Below are 24031 nucleotides of genomic sequence, written 5' to 3' on the forward strand. Positions count from 1 at the left end.
GAAAACTCATTTTTGTGTCATTCTCAAAACTTTTGGCCACGACTGTATGATTGAAACAGAGTACAAGGCTGGGATGGGGATTGAAACCATAACTCGCATAGAAACAAGACAATTAACACCATCTCCTGGCCACTAAGTGATACTGCACACACCGTATGTTGATTGGCAATCCACCCCTTTTCCAGCCTTAAAATAAATATAAGTAAATTCAAAAATCTTATCTTTATGTATTCATATGATATATGTGTGCTCGCCCCTGTCCCTGCATATGGTAAGTGTCCTTCCCCAGAGTCCTTTTCCTGCCCTCTGTGTGGAGACGGTTGTAATGAGAGTCATGCGGGCCATCTGTCTGTGGCAAGAAAAGGCCTAGTTTATTCCCTCAGACCAGCTCTATGGGTTGAGATAGGGCTGTGTCTGTCTTGGGAGCCCAGCCCCTCAGGTTTCTTAGTTGCTAAGGGAGGAGGGTAATGTCCACTGCACAACCCCAGGACACTGCTACTGTGCAAGGAGGGAAATGAACACCACTCCTACGGACATCCAGATGTTGTGGAGCTAACTGTTCATCAACTCATCAATGTTTGTGTCCCTTCTTATGCAGTGGTAAGCACTTCTTGGTCTTTGGCTGGTTTTTATGTATTCGTTTTTGGACTGAGTGTTTCTATTGAATATGTTTGACATGATTACTGATTTATTACCATGTTATTGTTTCCTGTTGATTTATTATAATCGTAGGTAAGGTATTTGTGCTGAGTTGGTGAGTTTGAACTGTACTTTACTTCATGAGTGTTAAGAAAATGGATGATTGGCTTTTAACAAAAAAATGACCAAAACAAAAAATATCATTCATCAGTAATGCCTGCCTTATTTTGAGTGTGTGCTTGATGGACTGTTTACCCTTACATCTACTGTAAACATCTGAAAGACAACCACCTTTATGACAGGACACAAAGACAGTGGGAAGAGACAGCCACATTCCCTTAGCTGATTAGATTTAACAGGCAACAAACCCAGTGTGTGTTCTCTTGAGAGTAGTGAAAGACGCAAGGAGCTCTGCCAGCCACTTGTAAACACTGTTACTCTACTAACCCAACTCATAAACCCTATCTCTAACTAAAGTCATACCCTCCGACATACCCTACCAACACCAACTCCTCACTATTACACACACTGACCAGAATCTTACACTACCTACCAAAAAATGTTAACCTGACACTATGTATGGCCTGTTTGTATGTCTTTCTGCAAACTTCTAGTGGTTAACCTCTCCCCCATTGCACAAATGTGCTTCCTAGTAGTATAGCGTGAAATTATAATTAGAGTCACATTTGGGATAACACATGGGTTGTCTCTTCTTTTACCTCACACTTGAGGTCACCAAGCATGCAAACACCCACAGAGAGAGAGAGAGAGAGAGAGAGAGAGAGCATGAAATTATAATAAGAGTGTCCCCCCTCTTGTACACTGCTGCTATTCGCTGTTTGTTAGTTACCTATGCATAGTCACTTCGCCCCCACCTACATGTGTAGATTACCTCAACTAGCCTGTACCCCTGCACACTGACTCGGTACCGGTGCCCCCTGTATATATCCTCGTTATTCTTATTGTGTTACTTTTTATTATTACTTTTTATTTTAGCCTACTTGGTAAATAGTTTCTTCTTCTTGAACTGCACTGTTGGTTAAGGGCTTGTAAGTAAGCATTTCATGGTAAAGTCTACACTTGTTGTATTCAGGGCATGTCTCAAATAAAGTTTGATTTGATTTGGTCTCTTCATTGACTTCACACTCTTGATGTCAATTGATGTCACCAAGCACGTGCACACATACACACACTTCGTTACTCTCACTCACTATTTCTTTCTCTATTGACAGTGACAGGGTCTAACTCTGAAAGTAAGAGGGGTCTGGGGCGTACCTTGGAGAGCTCCATCCATGAGCTCTGAACACCATGACCTTTCAGAAGTCTTCGTCGACCTCTAGCATATTCCACATGCTCATATTATGTGAGTTATTTTCAATAGTACCTCCATAACCTGAGTGAAAGAACACCTTTATAGACATTGATGAATACATTCAAAGAGGTATTGTACTTGTGTTATTTTCTTTCATCAGGGTTTGTCATTGTCCTGTTTTGCACTGATGGTTTGACAGCCGGGATGGGGACGACACCTAACCTGAAACACATTGTGATTGGTCGATGTTACAGCTACATAACACTAGTTTGGCCTAATTCCAGGTAAAGTGTGGGTAAGACATGAAAAAGTAGGCAGTTTGACCGACTTAGTGTCTTGACAAATCAAATGTATTTCTAACATAGAATCCCTTACGGAAAACCACATGATTTCACATGTGGAAAATAACATGATTTCACATGTGGAAAATAACATGATTTCACATGTGGAAAATAACATGATTTCACATGTGAAAAAGTGTTTGTGGAACATAGGCAAAATAGCCACATTTTATAATAAAGTATTGCAGGCTAACAATAAAATACAATTGCTGACAGTTGCCAAAGAAAAATCAAATCAAATGTATTTATTTAGCCCTTCTTACATCAGCTGATATCGCAAAGTGCTGTACAGAAACCCAGCCTAAAACCCCAAATAGCAAGCAATGCAGGTGTAGAAGCACGGTGGCTAGGGAAAACTGCATAGAAAGGCCAAAACCTGGTGGCCAGTCCTCTTCTGGCTGTGCCGGGTGGAGATTATAACAGAACATGGCCAAGATGTACAAATGTTCATAAATGACCAGCATGGTCAAATAATAATATTCACAGTAGTTGTCGAGGGTGCAACAAGTCAGCACCTCAGGAGTATATGTCAGTTGGCTTTTCATAGCCGATCATTAAGAGTATCTCTACCACTCCTGCTGTCTCTAGAGAGTTGAAAACAGCAGGTCTGGGACAGGTAGCACGTCCGGTGAACAGGTCAGTGTTCCATAGCCACAGGCAGAACAGTTGAAACTGGAGCAGCAGCATGGCCAGGTGGACTGGGGGCAGCAAGGAGTCATCATGCCAGGTTGTCCTGAGGCATGGTCCTAGGGCTCAGGTCCTCCGAGAGAGAGAAAGAAAGAAAACCATTTGAAAGCACACATTTACTTTACCAGTAGAAATACTTTTTTGTTGTTGTTGATATTTTCATCTTTATAAGTGAATTCATACTTTCCCATCTTTTGGACCCAGTCATTCGTTCACTTAGTTCGATATTTATGGACGCGACCCAGCCATTCGTTTTTTTATGTTCCATGGCAACGTTCTTATCCCTTGCTTGTTAGCTAGCCAGCTAGCCAAGGCTAACACAGTCACAACCTTTGCAGGTAGAGTAACAGCAAAGTAGCTGTTTTCTGTTGACATTCATTTGGGTACATCCATAACAATGAGCTGATAATGGCTGATTTTTGCCTGGCATAGGTAGAAAAGTTTTCCTTCTCGTCAGAACACTCAACACTTCATAATGAGGAGATCACATTGTTTTTCCAACACTAGGCTAGGAATTTGAACAATTGTTTTTTGCTAGCAAACCTGCCTATATGACAACCAAATTTTAAAATATCAGTTGCTGATAACAGCTGGTCAAACTAGAAACATGGAAGTATTTTACAGCATAGCGCCACTTGCGTCATGACTGCAACAGTAGGGACCAGATACATTCTTGTTCATCACTCACCACGTTAAGTCATCAGACGCTCCCCCCCAAAATATGTCTCTGCAAAAACAAATCAATGAAAGTCTCCTAGCAAAGTTTGTTCCTCGTAGGACCTGCATTTACAATGTATCTTATTCCGTTTTGTGTGGTTGTTGGTTTAGCATTCTGTAACTTTGTAGCAAGTACGGTCTGCATGTGTAGGCGCTTATTGCGTCATGATTGCAAGGTGCCCCGATATATTTTCGAACTGTCCAGTTATCTGATTTTAATGTCCATTTTAGAATTCCCTTTTAACCAATCAGAAACGCGTATTCAATAATGCTGTGGTATGTCTAATTATAAACTGGGTGGTTCGAGCCCTGAATGCTGATTGGCTGACAGTGTCATGAACGCTGAGTGCAAACTGCTTCAGTATGTTCACACTTGATTTATTCATTTAATTGACCCTTCATTTTCATTGGAATGATCACAACGGTGCAATGCAAGTGCTCATAAAACATACAAGTTTCACTGTACCTCCATTACTGAGTAAGAAACGGGGTTCACAGTCACAGTCAATACATCCTTCGCGTGTGGGTTTTCGTCAACCTCTAGCAATGAGCCTTTAAAGTACTTCCTGTTTCGGTACGGAGTTATGGTGGTTAATTTTTACTCTTATGACTCTATCAAAGCAGGCAAACTTTGAAGCAAGTCTGAAAACATGGTTACAGTAGCTAAAAGAATTGCGCAATACGTACAAACGTACAATGAATGACAATAACCTCATGTGAAACCAGAAGTCAATTTGTTAAAAGGACATGTCATCTCGCCACCTTCCACTCCGATGTAATTATACCGCGAATCAATCACATCAGTGGCCATGCAAAACAAACACAAAGCACCTACCATTTCACGAATGCATATATACAGTTGAAGTCGGAAGTTTACATACAGCTTAGCCAAATGCATATAAACTCAGGGTTTCACAATTCTTGACATTTAATCAGAGCAAAAATTCCCTGTCTTAGGTCAGTTAAGATCATTACTTTATTTTAAGAATGTGAAATGTCAGAATAATAGCAGAGAGATTGATTTATTTCAGCTTTTATTTCTTTCATCACATTCCCAGTGGGTCAAAAGTTCACATACACCCAATTAGTATTTGGTAGCATTGCCATTAAATTGTTTAACTTGGATCAAATTTCGGTTAGCCTTCCACAAGCTTCCCACAATAAGTTGGGCGAATTTTGGCCCATTCCTTCTGACAGAGCTGGTGTAACTGAGTCAGATTTGTAGGTCTTCTTGCTCACACACATTTTTTCAGTTCTGCCCACAAATGTTCTATAGGATTGAGGTCAGGGCTTTGTGATGGCCACTCCAATACCTTGACTTTGTTGTCCTTAAGTCATTTTGCCACAACTTTGGAAGTATGTTTGGGGTCATTGTCCATTTGGAACACCCACTTGCGACCAAGCTTTAACTTCCTGACTGAAGTTTTTGAGATGTTGCTTCAATATATCCACATAATTTTCCTGCCTCATGATGCCATCTATTTTGTGAAGTGCACCAGTCCCTCCTGCAGCAAAGCACCCCCACAACATGATGCTGTCAACCCCGTGCTTCCCTGTTGGGATGATGTTCTTCGGTTCGCAAGCCTCCCCCTTTTTCCTCCAAACATAACGGTGGTCATTAGGGCCAAACAGTTCTATTTTTGCTTCATCAGACCAGAGGACATTTTCCCAAGAAGTACAATCTTTGTCCCCATGTGCAGTTGCAAACCATAGTCTGGCTTTTCATGGCGGTTTTGGAGCAGTGGCTTCTTCCTTGCTGGGCGGCCTTTCAGGTTATGTCAATATTGGACTCGTTTCACTGTTGATATTGTCACGCCCTGACCTTAGAGAGCCTTTTTTATTCTCTATTTGGTTAGGTCTTTGTTGGCCTAGTATGGATCCCAATCAGAGGCAGCTGTTTATTGTTGTCTCTGATTGGGAATCGTACTTAGGCAGCCCTTTCCCCCTTTCAGATGTGGGATCTTGATTTTGTTAGTTGCTCTATAGCCTGCAGAACTTTACCCTCGTTTTTGTATTTTGTTGGATTTTTGGTGTTCATTTTAAATAAAAGTAAGATGTTCGCCAACCACGCTGCACCTTGGTCTCATTCCAACAACGGGTATAACAGATATAGATACTTTTGTACCTGTTTCTTCCAGCATCCTCACAAGGTCCTTTGCTGTTGTTCTGGGATTGATTTGCACTTTTTGCACCAAAGTACGTTCATCTCTAGGAGACCGAACGTGTCTCCTTCCTGAGCGGTATAACGGCTGCGTGGTCCCATGGTGTTTATACTTGCGTACTATTGTTTGTACAGATGAACATGGTACCTTCAGGCGTTTGAAAATTGCTCCCAAGGATGAACCAGACTTGTGGAAGTCTACAATTTTTTTTCTGAGGTTTGGCTGATTTCTTTTGATTTTACCATGATGTCAAGCAAAGAGAAACTGAGTTTGAAGGTAGGCCTTGAAATACAGGTACACCTCCAATTGACTCAAATGATGTCAATTAGCCTATCAGAAGCTTCTAAAGCCATGACATCCTTTTCTGGAATTTTCCAAGCTGTTTAAAGGCACAGTCAACTTAGTGTATGTAAACTTATGACCCACTGGAATTGTGATACAGTGAATTATAAGTGAAATAATCAGTCTGTGAACAATTTTTGGAATAATTACTTCTGTAAGTAGATGTCCTAACCGACTTGCCAAAATGATAGTTTGTTAAAAATACATTTGTGGAGTGGTTGAAAAACTAGTTTTAATGTCCCACCATGTCTGTCATAGCCTCACAGGCAGAGAGAGAGGGCTGTATTGGAGAAGCATGAGTGATGTCTCTGTACTTGTTGAGAACGAATATGTCACAGCTAAGAAGAATGCACTCCCTCCTGTTAGAGAGTGATGGGTTAGCAACATAATGCGTGAGACTTAATGAGGAATTACAACACTGCTACATCTAGCACCCTTTTGGACACTGCGATCCATCCATTTCCTCAAATCATAAATCTAATCAGGGCGTGAAAACAGAGGTAACCGATGTCTTCGATCATAAAAGTTTAAAGGAGGCAGTGTAATTGGTAGTGCATCATAAAGCTTTGGGCTCTGCACGACTTCCTGTGACAGATAATCCCACATTATACTCCCTTTCTCTGGGAGTTGGACTGTGTGTGTGCGTGCGCGCCCTTGGGCCTTATTGCTTAAATAACTTGTAGAAAATACACTTTATGACACTGTCATGAAGTATTATGACCATCCTGTGTCGTTTTACTTGATTCTGTCAAGAATTATGACCACCATAATCATATAAGCCAGATAGGCCTATCACGAGCATGGCCATATGTCAGTCATCACTCAAAGATAGTGTCTTGTCCTGCTCCTGCATTCATCCCAGTCATCAGCAACAGAGCATTGGGGTACAGTAGGTACATGTCTGACATCAATGTGTGCACAATTACAATAATTTAATATGGTACATTTCAGAAAATGTTATATAACATACACATGAAGTTTTCAAGTAGGCTATGGTGTAATCTGCAATGCTTCTCCTTGTGTGGTAGGTCTTGTGGGATTTGACACTCTTATGTAGGTGTCATAACCAGACATAAAATAACTATCGTGGGAGGCTTTGTGGGTTTTAACACTCTTATGTAGGTGTCATAACCAGCCTTAAAACAATACATGTCACAACAGGCCTAAATATGTGTCACGACAGTGTTATGACTGTATATTGACAGGTTAGTCAGTTGTACAACTGAATGTATTCAAATAAAATGTGTCTGAATCAGAGAGGTGGGGGGTGCTGCCTTATAGTACAGCAGAGCTCGTGTCCGACTCCCCCAACTGAATAGATAAGAGCATATCATGGGTGCACTGCTTACAAAACAGAGCTGAGCGCTCTCCATGCAGAATGGGAGCCGTTTATAAATATCTCACGTTTTTTTCTCTCCCCTACCTCAATCACATTATCATTTAAATCAATATTGAAAAAATGGTTTAATCGTTTTTTATTGCAACAACACAAATTCTTCCACTTTGTCCATCACAACCAGGGATTGCTGCAGCACCTCCATTACCTGTATAATTGGATAGGGGGGCGCTGGAGGTCAGGGTCACCCCAGATAGCATATGAACAAGTCATAAGCAATGGCAAAATGTGTAGAATTTCAGGAAATTAGCTTTAATGGTCGCTTTTTGGGCACAAAAAAACAATCCTCATGCACGCCACAACCGACGTAGGTAGTTCGTTAGCTAAGATAGCTACTTGTAGCTAGCCAGTTTCGCCTCCAGTGTGTGTTGAGGTCATTTCACAGGTTTGGTTTTGGATGAAGATGAAAGCTAGAGAGATCGGTAAGAAATTGCACTTCTGTAGCCAAATATCTTATTCATACCTTTTTTAAGCATTAAATGACCTGGTATGATGGTGCATTGATCAGTTATACAGTTTAAAGCCATTATTCTTTTTGGGGGGGCAAAAGTAGACCTTTAAAGTAACTGTCCAGTGTTTCCCGATTTCTATGAAATATAAACTATAATTAATTAATCCTTAATATAAGTTAAATTGTTTTACCTCCACATTTTTTTAAATTATGTATGTTAAAAAGTAACTTTTCTGTGTTGGAATGCTGTGGGCATACCACAACAACAGAATGGTGAGGGTGTATACCGGTCATTAAAGATATTAATGCAAGTAGACCACTGATAGGCCAGCTCATCCTCCTCAGGAGGATGACATCATCCTCTATGAGGAAATAGCAAGTAGTTTTTAAATGGTCTGTTTGAGATGGGTTTTTTTATCAAGTGTTTTTTCTCAAATGTATGGTTTGGCCACAAATGCGAAAAAAGGGTAAGTCTCATTATTTGGGTGTGAGTTAACAGAATATGAACTTTTAAAAGTGAGATTTTCACTGGCCAGTCACTTTAAAACTGCAATATTTTCTCATCCTCATGGCAAAATGTGAACAATAATATGAGATCAGCATTAAAACAGCAAATTTCAATCTCTGCCCATTGTCAAAATGTGTAGAATTGCATGGAACACTGCACATTTCTCTTTCACTCATAACATTTTTAGAATAACATTTTAAAACGGAAAATGTCTTTCTCTGTGATTGGGGGTCTTCCACTTATCCTTCCACTTATTTTCAAAATACCCCTCCATATACCCCTCAAAATACCAATCAACAAAGGCATAATAAGGGTAGAATTGCAGGAAATGTCTTTTTTTTTTTTTAAAGGACCCTCGTTCCCCCCGTTTACAGTTTGCCCTCCCATTGTACTTACAAGGTAGTGAACTGTACCATGTGAGTTCATATGTGTAGCTGTGAAATCAGTGGAAGCTTCTCAGAGGAAGGGAAGAACCACCCTCAACAGTGAATTTCATAAAAATAAAAATTGTGAAACATTAAAGTTATCCTTTTTAGGTAAAACTATACAAAATATATTGTCACCAAATAATTGATTAAAACACACTCTTTTGCAATGAAGGTCTACAGTTGTCTCAGCAGCACTCCCTGGGGTAGCATTATGGTGTAGCCCGAGGACAACTACACTACATGACCAAAAGTATGTGGACACCTGCTAGTCAATCATCTCATTCCAAAATCATCTGCATTAATATGGAGTTCGTCCCCCATTTGCTGCTCTAACAGCCTCCCCTCTTCTGGGAAGGCACTCCACTACATTTTGGAACATTGCTGCGGGGACTTGCTTCCATTCAGCTACAAGAGCATTAGTGAGGTTGGACTTTTTCCACATTTTGTTACGTTACAGCCTTATTTAAAAATGAATTACATTTTTATTTTCCCCCTAATCAATCTATGCACAATACCCAACAAGGAAAAAGCAAAAACGGTTTATTTTTTAATTTTTGCAAAAAATAAATAATAAAAAACACAAAATATCACATTTACATAAGTATTCATACCCTTTACTCAATACTTTGTTGAAGCACATTTGGCAGCGATTACAGCCTCGTGTCTTCTTGGGTATGATACTACGAGCTTGGCACACCAATATTTGGGGAGTTTCTCCCATGCTTTTCTGCAGATCCTGTCAAGCTCTGTCATGCTGAATGGGGAGTGTTGCTGCACAGCTATTTTCAGGTCTCTACAGAGATGTTCGATCGGGTTCAAGTCCGGGATCTGGCTGGGCCTCTCAAGGACATTCAAAAACTTGTCCCAAAGCCACTCCTCTGTTGTTTTCGCTGTGTGCTTAGGGTTGTTGTCCTGTTGGAAGGTGAACCTTCACCCCAGTCTGAGGTCCTAAGCGCTCTGGAGCAGGTTTTCTTCAAGGATCTCTCTGTACTTTGCTCCATTCATCTTTGCCTCGATCCTGACGAGTCTCCCAGTCCCTGCTGCTGAAAATCATCCCCACAGCATGATGCTGCCACGACAATGCTTCACCGTAGGGATGGTGCCAGGTTTCCTCCAGATGTGATGCTTGGCATTCAGGCCAAAGAGTTCAATCTTGGTTTCATCAGACCAGAGAATCTTGATTCTCATGGTCTGAGAGTCCTTTAGGTGCCTTTTGGCAAACTCTAAGCGGGCTGTCATGTGCCTTTTACTGAGGAGTGGCATCCGTCTGGCGCTCTACCATAAAAGCCTGATTGGTGGAGTGCTGCAGAGATGATTGTCCTTCTGGAAGGTTCTCCCATATCCACATAGGAACTCTGGAGCTCTGTCAGAGTGACCACCGGGTTCTTGCTCACCTCCCTGACCAAGGCCCTTCTCCCTCGGTTGCTCACTTTGGCCAGGTGGCCAGCTCCAGGAGGAGTCTTGGTGATTACAAACTTCTTCCATTTAAGAATGATGGAGGCCACTGTGTTCTTGGGGACCTTCAATGCTGCAGAAATGTTTTGGTACCCTTCCCCAGATATGTGCCTCAACCAAATCCTGTCTGGCTGTAATCTCTGCCACATGTGCTTTAAAAAGTGTGGAGTAAATGGTCTGAAAACTTATGTAAATGTGATATTTAAAAAAAAAATATATATATATATATATATATATATATACACACACATTTGCAAATATTGGTGGAATGGAAGGACATGCAGCAGGACATTTCAGGTTGCTAGCGACCAAGAGGTTTTAATTAAGTTCAAATCCTAGTTAAGGCTGCGTCCCAAGTGTGGTCACAGTTCAAAATAAAACAATGTTTTTTACACTAATTGAAATCAGAATAGAGCAGCATAATGTAATTTTATAGAAATTAGACATTCAAATTATTGTATATACTTTAGGAAAAGTGCAAAAATGTATTCTAGGCAATATGTACAGCCAATCTCCTTTATGTCCACAGACCTGGTGACGCAGCAGGTACTTCAGGTTGCAACCAAAAGGTTGTGCAGTTAAGTCCCAAGTAATCAAGAGGACCATGACACTATGTTTTTAAATTGTTCTTGGGGATGGCCCTGGAACAAACCAGAATCTAACTAAAACCTGCAGGGGACTATGACTGTTTAAATTGAATTAATGTAAATTAAGCATTTTAAAGTAAAATATTCTCAATGGAATTTAATACCTGGGTTAGCACATGTGTTCAAATGTCATGTGTAGTTTCATGTCATCACATGTTTTTTGCATCCCCATGTTGTCCATTTATTTCACATGGGATCATGTTGTGACATGTTATCACATTAAAGTCACATAAAATCACATGAGATCATGTGATTACGTGAATTTCGTGTGTTCTTTTTGTAAGGGATCTTATTTCATTATATGCAACATGCTCTCAACATGACATATTTTGAAAAATGTTATCTATGATTAGATATACAGTACCAGTCAAAAGTTTGGACACATCTACTCATTCAAGGGTTTTCTTTATTTGTACTATTTTCTACATTGTAGAATAATATTGAAGACATCAAAACTATAAAAACACATATGGAATCATGTAGTATCCAAACAAATCAATTTTAGATTCTTCAAAGTACCAGCTTCACCTAGATTCTTCTCAACCAGCTTCACCTGGAATGCTTTTCCAATAGTCTTGAAGAAGTTCCCACATATGCTGAGCTGCTTTTCCTTCACTCTGCGGTCCAACTCATCCCAAACCTTCTCAATTGGGTTGAGGTCAGGCGATTGTGGAGGCCAGGTCATCTGATGCAGCACTCCATCACAATCCTTCTTGGTCAATTAGCCCTTACACAGCCTGGAGGTATGTTGAGTCATTGTCCTGTTGAAAAACAAATGATAGTCCCACTAAGCGCCAACCAGATGGGATGGCATATCACTGCAGAACACTGTGTGCTTTAATTATAAATATATCACTGACAGTGTCACCAGCAAAGAACCTCCACACCATCACACTTCCTATTTCATGCTTCACGGTGGGAACCTCACATGCAGAGATCATCCGTTCACCTACTCTGTGTCTCAGAAAGACAAGGCAGTTGGAACCAAAAATCTCAAATTTGGACTCATCAGACTGAAGGACAGATTTCCACCGGTCTAATGTCCATTGCTCGTGTTTCTTGGCCCAAGCAAGTCTCTTCTTATTATTGGTATCCTTTAGCAGTGGTTTCTTTGCATCAATTCGACCACGAGGGCCTGATTGATGCAGTCTCCTCTGAACAGTTGATGTTGAGAGGTGTCTGTTACTTGAACTCTGTGAAGCATTTATTTGGGCTGCAATCTAAGGTGCAGTTAACTCAAATGAACTTATCCTCTGCAGCAGAGGTAACTCTGGGTCTTCCTTTCCTGTGGCGGTCCTCATGCAAGTCAGTTTCATCATTGAGCTTGATGTTTTTTGTGACTGCACTTGAAGAAACTTTAAAGATCGTGGAATTTTATGGCTTGACTGACCTTCATGTCTTAAGTAATGATTGGCTGTCGTTTCTCATTGATTATTTGAGCTGTTCTTGCCATAATATGAACTTGGTCTTTTACCAAATAGGGCTATATTCTGTATACCACCCCTACCTTGTCACAACACAACTCAGCTCAAAAGCATTAAAAAGGAAATAAATTCCACAAATTAACTTTTAACAAGGCAGATCTGTTAATTGAAATGCATTCCAGGTGATTACCTCATGAAGCTGGTTGAGAGAATTCCAAGAGTGTGCAAAGTTGTCATCAAGGCAAAGGGTGGCTATTTTGAAGACTCTCAAATATTAAATATATTTTGATTTGTTTAACACTTTTTTGGTTACTACATGATTTCATGTGTTATTTCATGGTACATGATTCCATATGTGTTATTTCATAGTTTTGATGTCTTCGCTATTATTCTACAATGTAGAAAATAGTAAAAAATAAAGGAAAACCCTGGAATGAGTAGGTGTGTCCAAACTTTTGACTGGTGCTGTAGGTAAAAGTGCTGTGTGTGTTACTGTAGCTATGACTGTGAGGAGATCTGGAGGGAGTTTGAGGAGGCTGTAATGAGGAAGTCTCGCTGTAATGTGAAGGTTAAGGACTACAAAAGGATGTTCCATGCCACACCACAGACTCTGACATGTGGTAAGGTGAGTATCACCATGGCAGCTCTGGATTCTTATCCGAGACAGGTGGGACCTGATCCTAGATCAGCATTCCTACCCTGTGACAATTTATGAGTACGGGCCCTGAATCCTCTGAGGATGTAACTGGCTGTGTTGTGTTTTTGAGTATCTTTGATTTCTTGAGTATCTACTGTATGATTCCTCTGAGATCTAGTATCTGGTTTGTGCTTGTTGCCCTCGTGGTTTTTGTAGTTGCTGTTCTGGAGTAAGACCAGGGAGCTGATACACAGCTATGCAGCTGTAACACGTCGTTTCTGGACCCTGGAGGACACGCTGGTGGGATACATGTTCAATGACCTCATCTGGTGCGGACAGGAAGAGAAAGACAGAGGTAGGATTCATCATGATCTGAGAGAGAGAGAGAGAGAGAGAGAGAGAGAGAATTATGATTCCCCTCTTCACATTGTTCCCAAAAGAACTGAAGGAACAGTTGTTCCAGTGGGCGCCAAGCCATCAATCCAAAGCCCCTGATTTGGAGAGAGGTCACAATTATGACAGGCTGGGGCTCTGTGGTTGACCACAGATGTAATGTTTGGGTCAGTGCTTACAGGAAGTTTAGACAGAGTGGGGGATATCGCACACATAGGGTGTTATGTAGCGCAGCTGTACCACAACACCATGTGTTACACCCCCATCTCTGTGGTAAACTCTTCCAATTTTGCACCGGAGAGACCCCCCCCTGCTCTGCACACGAATCAAACAAGGAGAATGACTTTGCTTTTTTTTTAGAAGGATAATGTAATCTTCACAGCAGATGCCATTGACTTTGTCTCTGTGGTGGTTGTTATATGTAAAAAATGGCTGTCTCTCTCTTATGAAGCTCCTTCATGTGTTTCTCTTTGTTAGGCTTTGATTTCAACTCTTGCCCAGACTGGTCAACGTGTGTTCACCATCCTGTCTATTCCTTGTGGAGACAAGCCTCACAAAACGTAAGCTCACTCACAAAATGGTAGCCTAAATGACATGAATGCCACTAATCTCACTGCAATATTTTTGTGGTAGGGATATGCCTTGTGATTTTGTGATACTGGGTGACTGCACGACATGTCTACTGTATATTGTGGACTATGTCTGGCTATGATGGCCTCATCTCTGTATTTTTGCCAGTTTGCTGCAGCGGCATGTGGCAACATCACAGTGCTGCTCAATGGATCCATAGAGAATGCTTTCAACAGGAAAAGGTAAGGCGAAGACGTGACAGCCACTGACAGTACATAGTGGTCTAACAGGGGTGGTGATTGTTTCACTCTGGTCCTTTTCATCTTGTTCTAGCATGTTTGGGGGTGTGGAGCTGGACAGCCTGAACCCCAGAATGGTGGATCATGTCAACATCAAGGTGGTGGCCAACCTGGAGGGACCCTTCATGTGAGAATGACTGGGAATGCGTCCCAAATAGCACTCTATTCCCTACATAGAGCCCGTTGGGCCCTGGTCAAGAGTAATGCACCACATTGGGAATAGGGTGCCATTTGGAATGAACCCTAGGTAAACACCCAAGTTACAAACTGGGCATATCTTTCAATATCAACACAAAATAAGTTTATCTATGCAAATGTCATGCAAATTACGTTATTGTCAAGTTGCATCAGATACAAACGGTTTGTCTACAATACTCCAACCTTTAGAAATACTGTATGCTATGTACTTTATGTATCCTCGTTCTCTCCTCCTTTAGAGAATCCTGCACTCAGGGTTCCATTGTGGATTTGATCAATGTCCTACAGACCAGAGGGTTCCGCTGGACCTGCACAGACAGTGACCTGTAAGTCACATCACCTATACATAACTTCCTCCTTCACTAAAACACAATTTGTTTTGAACATTTCGGTAACCTTCTAGTTTTCCAGAAATCCTGAGTATTCCTGCTTATTAGGTATGCTTGCTGAAAGCAAAGCAAACTTTAGAAACTGTTCATACTTATTATTATTATTTGCCATCTGCTGGAACCTCTAGCGCCAAAACCGTAAAAGCTACCAACACCAAAGCAATTTTCAAACGTCCAGACTACCACCGATTGTCATGTGTGCTCCCTGTCCGGCCTCTAGGTCACCAAGCTGCTCATTATGGCCACACCTGTCACCATCGTTACGCGCATCAGCACATAATGACACTCACCTGGACTCCATCACTTCCCTGATTACCTGCTCTATATATGTCACTCCCTTTGGCTCCTTCCCCAGGTGTCGTTGTCTCTGTTTCAGTTTCATGTCTGTGCGTTGTTTGTGTTTCTTGGTTTGTATTATGTTTCGTTCATTTATTAAATTGTTCACTCCCTGAACTTGATTTCCGACTCCCAGCGCACATCGTTACAGAATGACGCCTCACCAAAGGGAAGCATCAGAGAGTATTTGTGTTGAGGTGATGTCTGGTCCGGGAGTCAGAACCGGCGTTACCTAGGAGGCCTCAGCCGGCTAGAGCCTCACGCCGGGGTGGGGGTAATGTCACGTATGCTCTCTCCAGTGCTTTAGGTCGCCATGCTCCCGTGCCTCTGCGGGATCGACAGAGTAACAGAGTTTCTGGAAAACTTGGGAATTTTGGGAAAGTGAACAGAACCCTAAACACGGTAGAGTGCACATTGTTATTTTGAATCTTCATGTCTCCTCACAGAACTCTGATGATCCTCCAGTGCATCCAGAACCCTCAACAGTTCTCCTGCCTGCCCTGTGCTAACAGCCTACTGCACAGACAGAGGCCACATCTATAGATGGGTTACATCCACCCTAAAAATATTACCCCCATAGTAGGCTGTCACTTTTCAGTGCTTTATACTCTATCCACGTTGTCTTTAGACATACACACATTTTGCTGTTTGTTTACTATGTCTGTTGATTTTAACTGAAATAAAGACAGATTCATTATATTTATGTGATAATGACATTGTCAAAACTGCTCTGTGATTGGTCCTTTCATAATGACATCATCATAACCCTGCTCTCTGATTGGTCCCTAATCTTGTTTACTTATCAAACCCAGTTATTAGTCTATGTACTTTGACAATCAAGTTCTATTTTATCATGTATTCCAAAACCAGCACCACTTGTTCACCTGTAAAACTGTGTACACCCAGCTCAGGGCAGACTTGGGATTTGTGCACACCAAACGATCACATTCACATTGATAAATACACATCTTTGGGTGAAAATGACCACAAGGCTATTTTACAGTCAGATTAGATTGTACGGTTGGTTGCTAAACGTGGGACAGACAAAGATTTTCCTCCGAGTTGGGCCTCTCACTTCCTCTTACTCTCTGGGTTAGGTCAACACTGATTGGCTATTACACTTTTTATCAAGGAATGCCAAATGCTGCTGGCTTCCCTTGCATTCAATGTTACAGGTGTCAACAATGTCATACTATCTTTGACCAGACAGCATCAGATAGATGGGCTACACATACAGAGAGGGGTGTTGTTTTTATGAAACAGACACGAATGATACATTTTATATGATTCATTTTTTAATTATTGAAACATTTTTGGGGTAAGCCTGGCTTCCCTTGGCATCCATGAATACACACCACTGGCTTAGTATTAAAGATTCAGACTTTTCTTGTCAATACCTCTCAATACCTCTGATAGAAATATATTCTAAATCAGCTGACAATAGCGAACAAGTTACACCCCTTGTTTTTGCTGTTCAGTTTCGTAAAAAAACAAGGTCAGGGTACTTGGTGGAAGCCGGCTAGTGATGGCTATTTAACAGTGTGATGGCCTTGATATAGAAGCCAGCTTTGTTGTACCTGTACTGACCTCGCCTTCTGGATGATAACGGGGTGAACAGGTCATGGCTCGGGTGGTTGATGTCCTCGATGATCTTTTTGGCCTGAATACTGCCAACTGTTATTGATTCAGGGGTGTCCTCTGTACAATCTACGGCAATTAGTTAATATTTTATGATTTGTTATTTTCTATGAATGCAAATGGTCTTTAAATACAAAATTCTTCCTTAAAACTCCAATAGCTTCCACCCCATATTACTTTCGTTAATACAACCAACTATTGGTTCAGGGACCTCTTCCCTTACCATTAATGCAGAGAGAAAGAAAATAGAGAAATTATAGAAAAGTAAAACATGTCCAAAAAAAAGTTATAATAAATACAATAATGAGTAACGATAATGAGTAACGATAACTTGGCTATATACAAGTGCTACCAGTACCGAGTCGATGTGCAGGTGTACGAGGTAATTAATTGGCGGCTCCAATTATGTTGTCCTGAGTTGTAGCTGGTGACCCTGTCAACGCTCACCTCACGCGGCATGCTGCTGCTCCTGTCTTCTTCCCTTCTTCTCTCCCATTAACATACCCTGAAACCTGTGAGCTAACTTTTAGGCTAAGTAGTCGAACAGTGGAGTCAATTTGATAGATTGATACAGAAAAAATATGTTTTTAGAAAAAAAAAAAGAAAAAAAAAGTTTCTAGTGCGAAGTGTGGAGATGCGCCTCTTGCATGAGTACTATTTCTCAAAACGTAATAGTTCTATTCCGCTCAAGTTTGGGATTAGAAAGACAAATTTGGCTGTATTACATACTTTGAAATGTTCTTCTAGTATATGCTACAGAATTAGACATCTTTGGCGATTTAAGTTCAAATCTGTTTCCGACAATCCGACAATTACTGTGTGGGTCTATAGAAAACACATTTGAAGGCCAACATTGTGGAAAAAGACATTGTGGAAAAAATCATCAATCGTGTAGCCTATATTCAACCTAATAACCATAGAATCATAATATCCTAAGAATACTTCAAGAACCACAATAATTTTGCATTTCAAGGCCTCCCTTGTTGTGTTATCATTGATATGGATTTGATCATATTCATTATTATACAGTTCCTTCAGAAAGTATCCAGACCCCTTGACTTTTTCCACATTTTGTGTTACAGCCTTATTCTAATTTATTTTTAAATTTTATTCTCAGCAATAAGTATTCAGACCCTTTGCTATGAGACTCGAAATTGAGATCAGGTGCATCCTGTTTCCATTGATCATCCTTGAGATGTTTCTATAACTTGATTGGAGTCCACCTGTGGTAAATTAAATTGATTGGACATTATTTTGGAAGGCACACACTTGCCTATACAAGGTCCTACAGTTGACAGTGCATGTCAGATGAAAAAACAAGTCATGAGGTCGAAGGAATTATCCGTAGAGCTCCGAGACAGGACTGTGTCGAGGCACAGATCTGGGGAAGGGTACCAAAAACTTTCTGCAGCATTGAAGGTTCCCAAGAACACGGTGGCCTCCATCATTCTTAAATGGAAGAAGTTTGGAACCACAAAGACTCTTCTTAATGCTTGCCGCCCGGCCAAACTGAGCAATCGGGGGAGAAGGGCCTTGGTCAGGCAGGTGACCAAGAACCCAATTGTCATTCTGACAGAGCTCTAGAGTTCCTCTGTGGAGATGGGAGAACCTTCCAGAAGAACAACCATCTCTGCAGCACTCCACCAATCAGGCCTTTATGGTAGAGTGGCCAGATGGAAGCCACTCCTCAGTAAAAGGCACATGACAGCCCCCTTCGAGTTTGCCGAATGGCACCTAAAGACTCTGACCATGAAAAACAAGATTATCTGGTCTGATAAAACCAAGATTGAACTCTTTGTCCTGAATGCCAAGCGTCATGTCTGGAGGAAACCTGGAACCATCCCTACTGTGAAGCATGGTGGTGGCAGAATCATGCTGTGGGGATGTTTTTCAGCAGCAGGGATTGTGTAATTGTGTGTCGATTGACGAGGGAAAAATGATTTAATCAATTTTAGAATAAGGCTGTAACATAACAAAATGTGGAAAAAGTGAAGCGGTCTGAATACTATCCAAATGCACTGTAATTCTGTGGACCTAATTCAGATAATGCATGTCATAACAAGATGTCTAGTGCTTCAAGACTTCTCCTCAACCCTCTCTCACTCTCTCCCCACCCGCAAAATTTCAGTTGCATCTGGCGCCATAGGCTACACTTGTCTGTCCATTGTGCATGTAAACCAATATCTTGCCTACTCTATCTGCACTGATTGGTTAAGTATCCTAATTTATTTAGCTAAAATTCAGAAAAAAACTGTTGATTTGAAAGGTTAAAAAGGAAAAGAAATTAACGATATAAGCTAGTACTTTGTTTTGTTTCGAATTGGTTCAGAACTTTATCTTGTTGGTTGGAACAGTGGCAACTGAACGAAAAAATGAGTGCTTCTGGTCAGAACTAAAAGTTTGGATTTGTTTGGAAAGTTTGAAAAATAATTTTGGTTCCAACCCCTGCTTTTAGTAGTTGTTTAAATAAAATAAAAACAAATATAATGGTGAGCGGCGTTAACCCTTTCCTTTCAGAGTTCATCTTGGAACCTCCTTAGTTGGTGAGGTTTCTTGCAGGAGCCTACCGTTCTTGCCGAACTGTAACATTTGGATTTGAATATGAATGGACAGCAGGTGCAGGCAGTTAACTTCATTTTTTATTTTTTAAATCTCCTACATTTAAGGTAAGGTTTGTCCCTTGTTTGATCTAAATTGATATTGTTTCATGATGTTACCATCTACCTTTTCATATTTGTGAAAATGGACACAATTCAATGGTTATCAATCAACAAAGAGGTCAGGCTAGCTGTACTGGGTGCAGATGACTGAACTGCTCACTTTTGTGTCTGTGTCTGCAGGTATATAGACGAGGAGGCATACAAAGGTATGTAAATTGGTATTGGTATGTTATGCAGATCAAATGTACCATCCTCCTCTCCTACCTCTTCAATGAAAATCCCATGGGCCTCTACATTATGGACAAGGTACGTGTATGACAACCATTATTGAAACAGTTTTTTTCATTCACATTCACCAAAAAAACCAAGGTATGAATACTGTTTTATTAAACATTGTATAATTGCTATATTTTGGATTCACAGACTTCACCCTCCCTACACCTCTGATGAATATAACAGGAAACCTGTTCAATCACCATACACTGCAAAATCATTCTGGCTATGGATAAGGAGAACATCAACACATTAACATCAACACGACAGAGGATATACCCATTGGACTTGGGGCTCTGCTGGGAGTTTGCCTCATATTTAGATGTTTTTATTCTGCTTTGCCACTAAAATCATAAACACTGACAACTAAAATATTGTGTTATTGTTGTTATTTATATGCGTAGTAATATTATTATTAATAATAATAATAAAAGGGGTGGGGGGTAGTTAAAAAATGCACCCCAAAAGGTTCTTTGAGGATCCATTAAAAGGGGTTCTTTGAAGAATCATTTTAAAGGGTTCTTCAAAAAACTTATATTTGTTCCCCTACAGTTTCATTTTGAAGAACCCCTAAAAGATACTCTAAGAACCTTTTATTTTTAGAGTGTGGAGATCTGAGTGGATCTGACAGGTAATAATCAAGTAATCATAATCACTATGTCAATAGCTCCAACTTGCCCTCTGATAGGCTAGGTGGAAGTTTCACCGTACAACCAAATCCTTTCTGATCTACATTAGGGAATAGATTCTGACATTGTCCTCTGGAGGATGTTGTCTTTCGGAAGGGGCATTAAACAGGTGTCTTGATTCTCTATTCATTGAAGATAGCTTAACATGATATGCCTACTTCTCGTAAGAGAAGAGGTGCTTGTCCCATTGTCCTGACTAATTTAGACCCATTCCCAATATGGACCCATAATGGGCTCCCGAATATGGACCCATAATGGGCTCCCGAATATGGGCCCATAATGGGCTCCCGAATATGGACCCATAATGGGCTCCCGAATGGCGCTGCGTTCTAAGGCGCTGCGTTCTAAGGCACTGCATCTTAGTGCTAGAGGCATCACTACAGACCCTGGTTCGATTCCAGGCTGTATCACAACCGGCCGTGATTGGGAGTCCCATAGGGCGGCGCACAATTGGCCCAGCATTGTTAGGGTTTGGCCGTAGTAGGCCGTCATTGTAAATAAGATGTTTGTCTTAACTGACTTGCCTAGTTAAATAAAGCTTAAATAAATCAAATACAAAATAAATGTAATCATTCCCTTGATAAGTAATTAGCTCCTTATTCCACTCTATTTGCCCTATGCAACTAAAACCTGTTTTGGCCACTAAAACAGAATTGAACTGATATCACCAGAGATGTGTCTCTAATTCTGTAAAATATACTAGAATTAGATTTGAAAGTGTGTAATGCTGCCAAAGTTGTCTTTCAAATCACAAACATAATCTGAATAGAACTGTCACGTTTTGAGAAATAGTACTCATGCAAGAGGCGCATCGCCACACTTCGCACTAGAAACGTTCCATTACTGAAAAATATATTTTCTGTAAAAGTGTTATTCGTGCTTAATTTATAAATATACCCTTTTCAAATTGACTCCATTGACTTCGATGACTTAGCCTACAAGTTAGCTCACAGGTTTCAAGGTATGCTAATTGAGAGAGAGGAAGAGAAGAGAGCAGGAAGATCACCTGCTGAGTGAGGTTCTCATTGATAGGGTCACCCAGGACAACATAATTGGAGCCACCAATTATGTTGTCGAGAGCCACAACTGGCGTCTCAAGCGTTACAATAAAAAAAAGTACCAGCTTTAATTGTGATCAAGAATCAAGTTGATTTGCTATTGCAGGTGTTACAATCTGGTTCAGTTACTGCCCCCGTCCCCCTCAGGGGTCGCACCCCACAATTCGGTAAACGATGACTTAACGGATAATTCGACAATTCAAAGGTAGCCTATAGTGACAAGGTTGTACAACCTGTGCATATGTTTATTAAACTTTAAATTGCACATTAAATATTTATATTGATGGGCGACACCTGGAGGGGGGTGGAGACAATCACAAAGACCGGTGAAACAGATCAGGGTGTGACACAACTCTTGTGTTATTGTCATTCTTCACTGGGGCAAATACTTATTAACCCCTCCCCCTGAAGGATTGACTTGAACCCACCCAGAAATGTAATCATTGTATGTGCATATTCATTGTAGCAAGAATGTTAATGATATATTAAAGTGTAAATAATTATTTAAATCCACTGTTAAGATTTTTTTTTTTAAATAGATTTGAGACTTCCTCACTGTGTAATTGAAAAATATTTTATGGGCATTCTTTTATTTTCTAGCTCTCAATAAACATACATTTTTTATTGACTGTTCCAAAAAGAGATAATAGAGGCATAATTGATGCAAAAAAAATTGATACAATTCTTTGTTCATTACTCATAAAGTAATTACTGTAGACACATTCAAACTAACATTGTTTGTAAGTAATAATTATAATATTTTTATTAGTACAGTATTATTCAATTGTAGTCTGTGCAAGAAATAGTGAAAAAAAGATCACTGTCACGTAAAACTGTGTTTCCAACCTATCATGAACGTGCCATCAGTGACATTACCCTATGTGGTTTTAGATATTCATGTAGAATCATTCAAATGAAAAATGGCAATTCTAATGGGTGTACTATGGAGGAGGGAGGTAAGTGACCTCAAATCTAGTGATTTTAGATGTATATGTCAATTGGACTGGAAGCTTGAACTGTACGTGAATATATTTGCCCCCCATATGTATGTATGTATGTATGTATGTATATATATATATATATATATATATGTATATATAATATGATAAATATTTGTAGAAAATCAAAGGGAAGGATTTTTTAAAAGTAAATAGCTTTGATAATAGAGGTCAGGAAACACACAGCACATATCTGTAGATCTTTAGCACGTGTGGATCGGAAGCGATTAAAATTATGATTATGACGGAAATATTAATTTATGATCAGGGAACTTTAAAATGGGAATTCTATTGGGTGTATCATGAATCAGTGACTTTGCTACAAGTGATTTTAGCTCTCTAGCCCATGTTAGTAAGTTATTATAGATTGTGTAAGAAAGGTGTGAGAAAGATAATTGGCTATATATGTTTTTTGACCTTGTAGTTTTACATAAAACCATAAGAAATGAACAACATCACGTTTTAATGTAATTGTTGTGGGTAAAAAAACAAAATTGGTTGAAGATCTCTATATAATTTAATTAAGACAAAAACACATTTTCTGTTACCACCGTGTTCTGCTGAATGCACTTTTAAGACAGTCCCTTGGCTTCAAGTGCATATTATTCCACAATTGAAACAAAGGTAAAGTCGTAAAGTCACTTTTTGAAAACAAAAAGAAACAAAGAAAACGAAGGCTTTGCCTCGCTCTCTATTGTCATCTGATTCTAGATATATCACTCTAATCATGCTCGGACCTTCCTTCCATCAAAGAGGTATTTACGAGCAAACACCGAATATCAAACCAATATCCATACTGAAAACAAATGTATGGCAGTCACCGAATGGCAAAGCAAGGGTTGTAACTTGTTCTCCATCATCGGCTGATTCAGAATGTCATTTCTATCATGCACGTTCCGTTTAACAACGGTGGGAAAAAGTACTCAATTGTCAGACTTGAGTAAAAGTAAAGATACCTTAATAGAAAATGACTAGATAGAAATGGGTACTTTTGGGTGTCAGGGAAAATGTATGGGAGTAAAAAGTACATATTTTCTTTAGTAATGTAGAGGAGTAAAAGTAAAAGTTGTAAATTACAGATACCCCCCCCCAAAACGACCGAAGTAGTACTTCAAAGTATTTTTCTTAAGTACACCACTGTAGTTTAAGAGGTACGAGAAAAGTATGAATCTTTAATATAAAGCTAACTATACCACAGTCAAATTGTAGGCTAGGCTATTTCACATTTTTATTTTATTAGCTAGGCAAGTCAGTTAAGAACAAATTATTATTTACAATGACGGCCTACACCGACCAAACCTGGACGACGCCTGGTCGATTGTGCGGCCGGTTGTGAAACAGCTTGGATTTGATCCAGGGCGTCTGTAGTGACGCCTCAATCACT

General features: G+C 40.1%; 1 protein-coding gene across 1 annotated transcript; it reads left to right on the forward strand.

Annotated features, from left to right (window-relative positions):
• LOC112227553 (ADP-ribosyl cyclase/cyclic ADP-ribose hydrolase 1-like) lies at positions 1 to 16036 on the forward strand. Its single transcript, XM_024392356.2, has 10 exons — positions 1 to 600; positions 1872 to 2002; positions 2112 to 2235; positions 13008 to 13134; positions 13363 to 13501; positions 14017 to 14099; positions 14278 to 14351; positions 14443 to 14535; positions 14846 to 14932; positions 15778 to 16036. The coding sequence occupies exons 2-10, from the start codon at positions 1948 to 1950 to the stop codon at positions 15872 to 15874; spliced, it is 879 nt and encodes a 292-aa protein (XP_024248124.1). The 5' UTR covers positions 1 to 600; positions 1872 to 1947; the 3' UTR covers positions 15875 to 16036.
• The last annotated feature ends 7995 nt before the right edge of the window (positions 16037 to 24031 follow it).

This window comes from Oncorhynchus tshawytscha, linkage group LG29, assembly GCF_018296145.1.
Source record: "Oncorhynchus tshawytscha isolate Ot180627B linkage group LG29, Otsh_v2.0, whole genome shotgun sequence".
Lineage (NCBI taxonomy): Eukaryota > Metazoa > Chordata > Actinopteri > Salmoniformes > Salmonidae > Oncorhynchus > Oncorhynchus tshawytscha.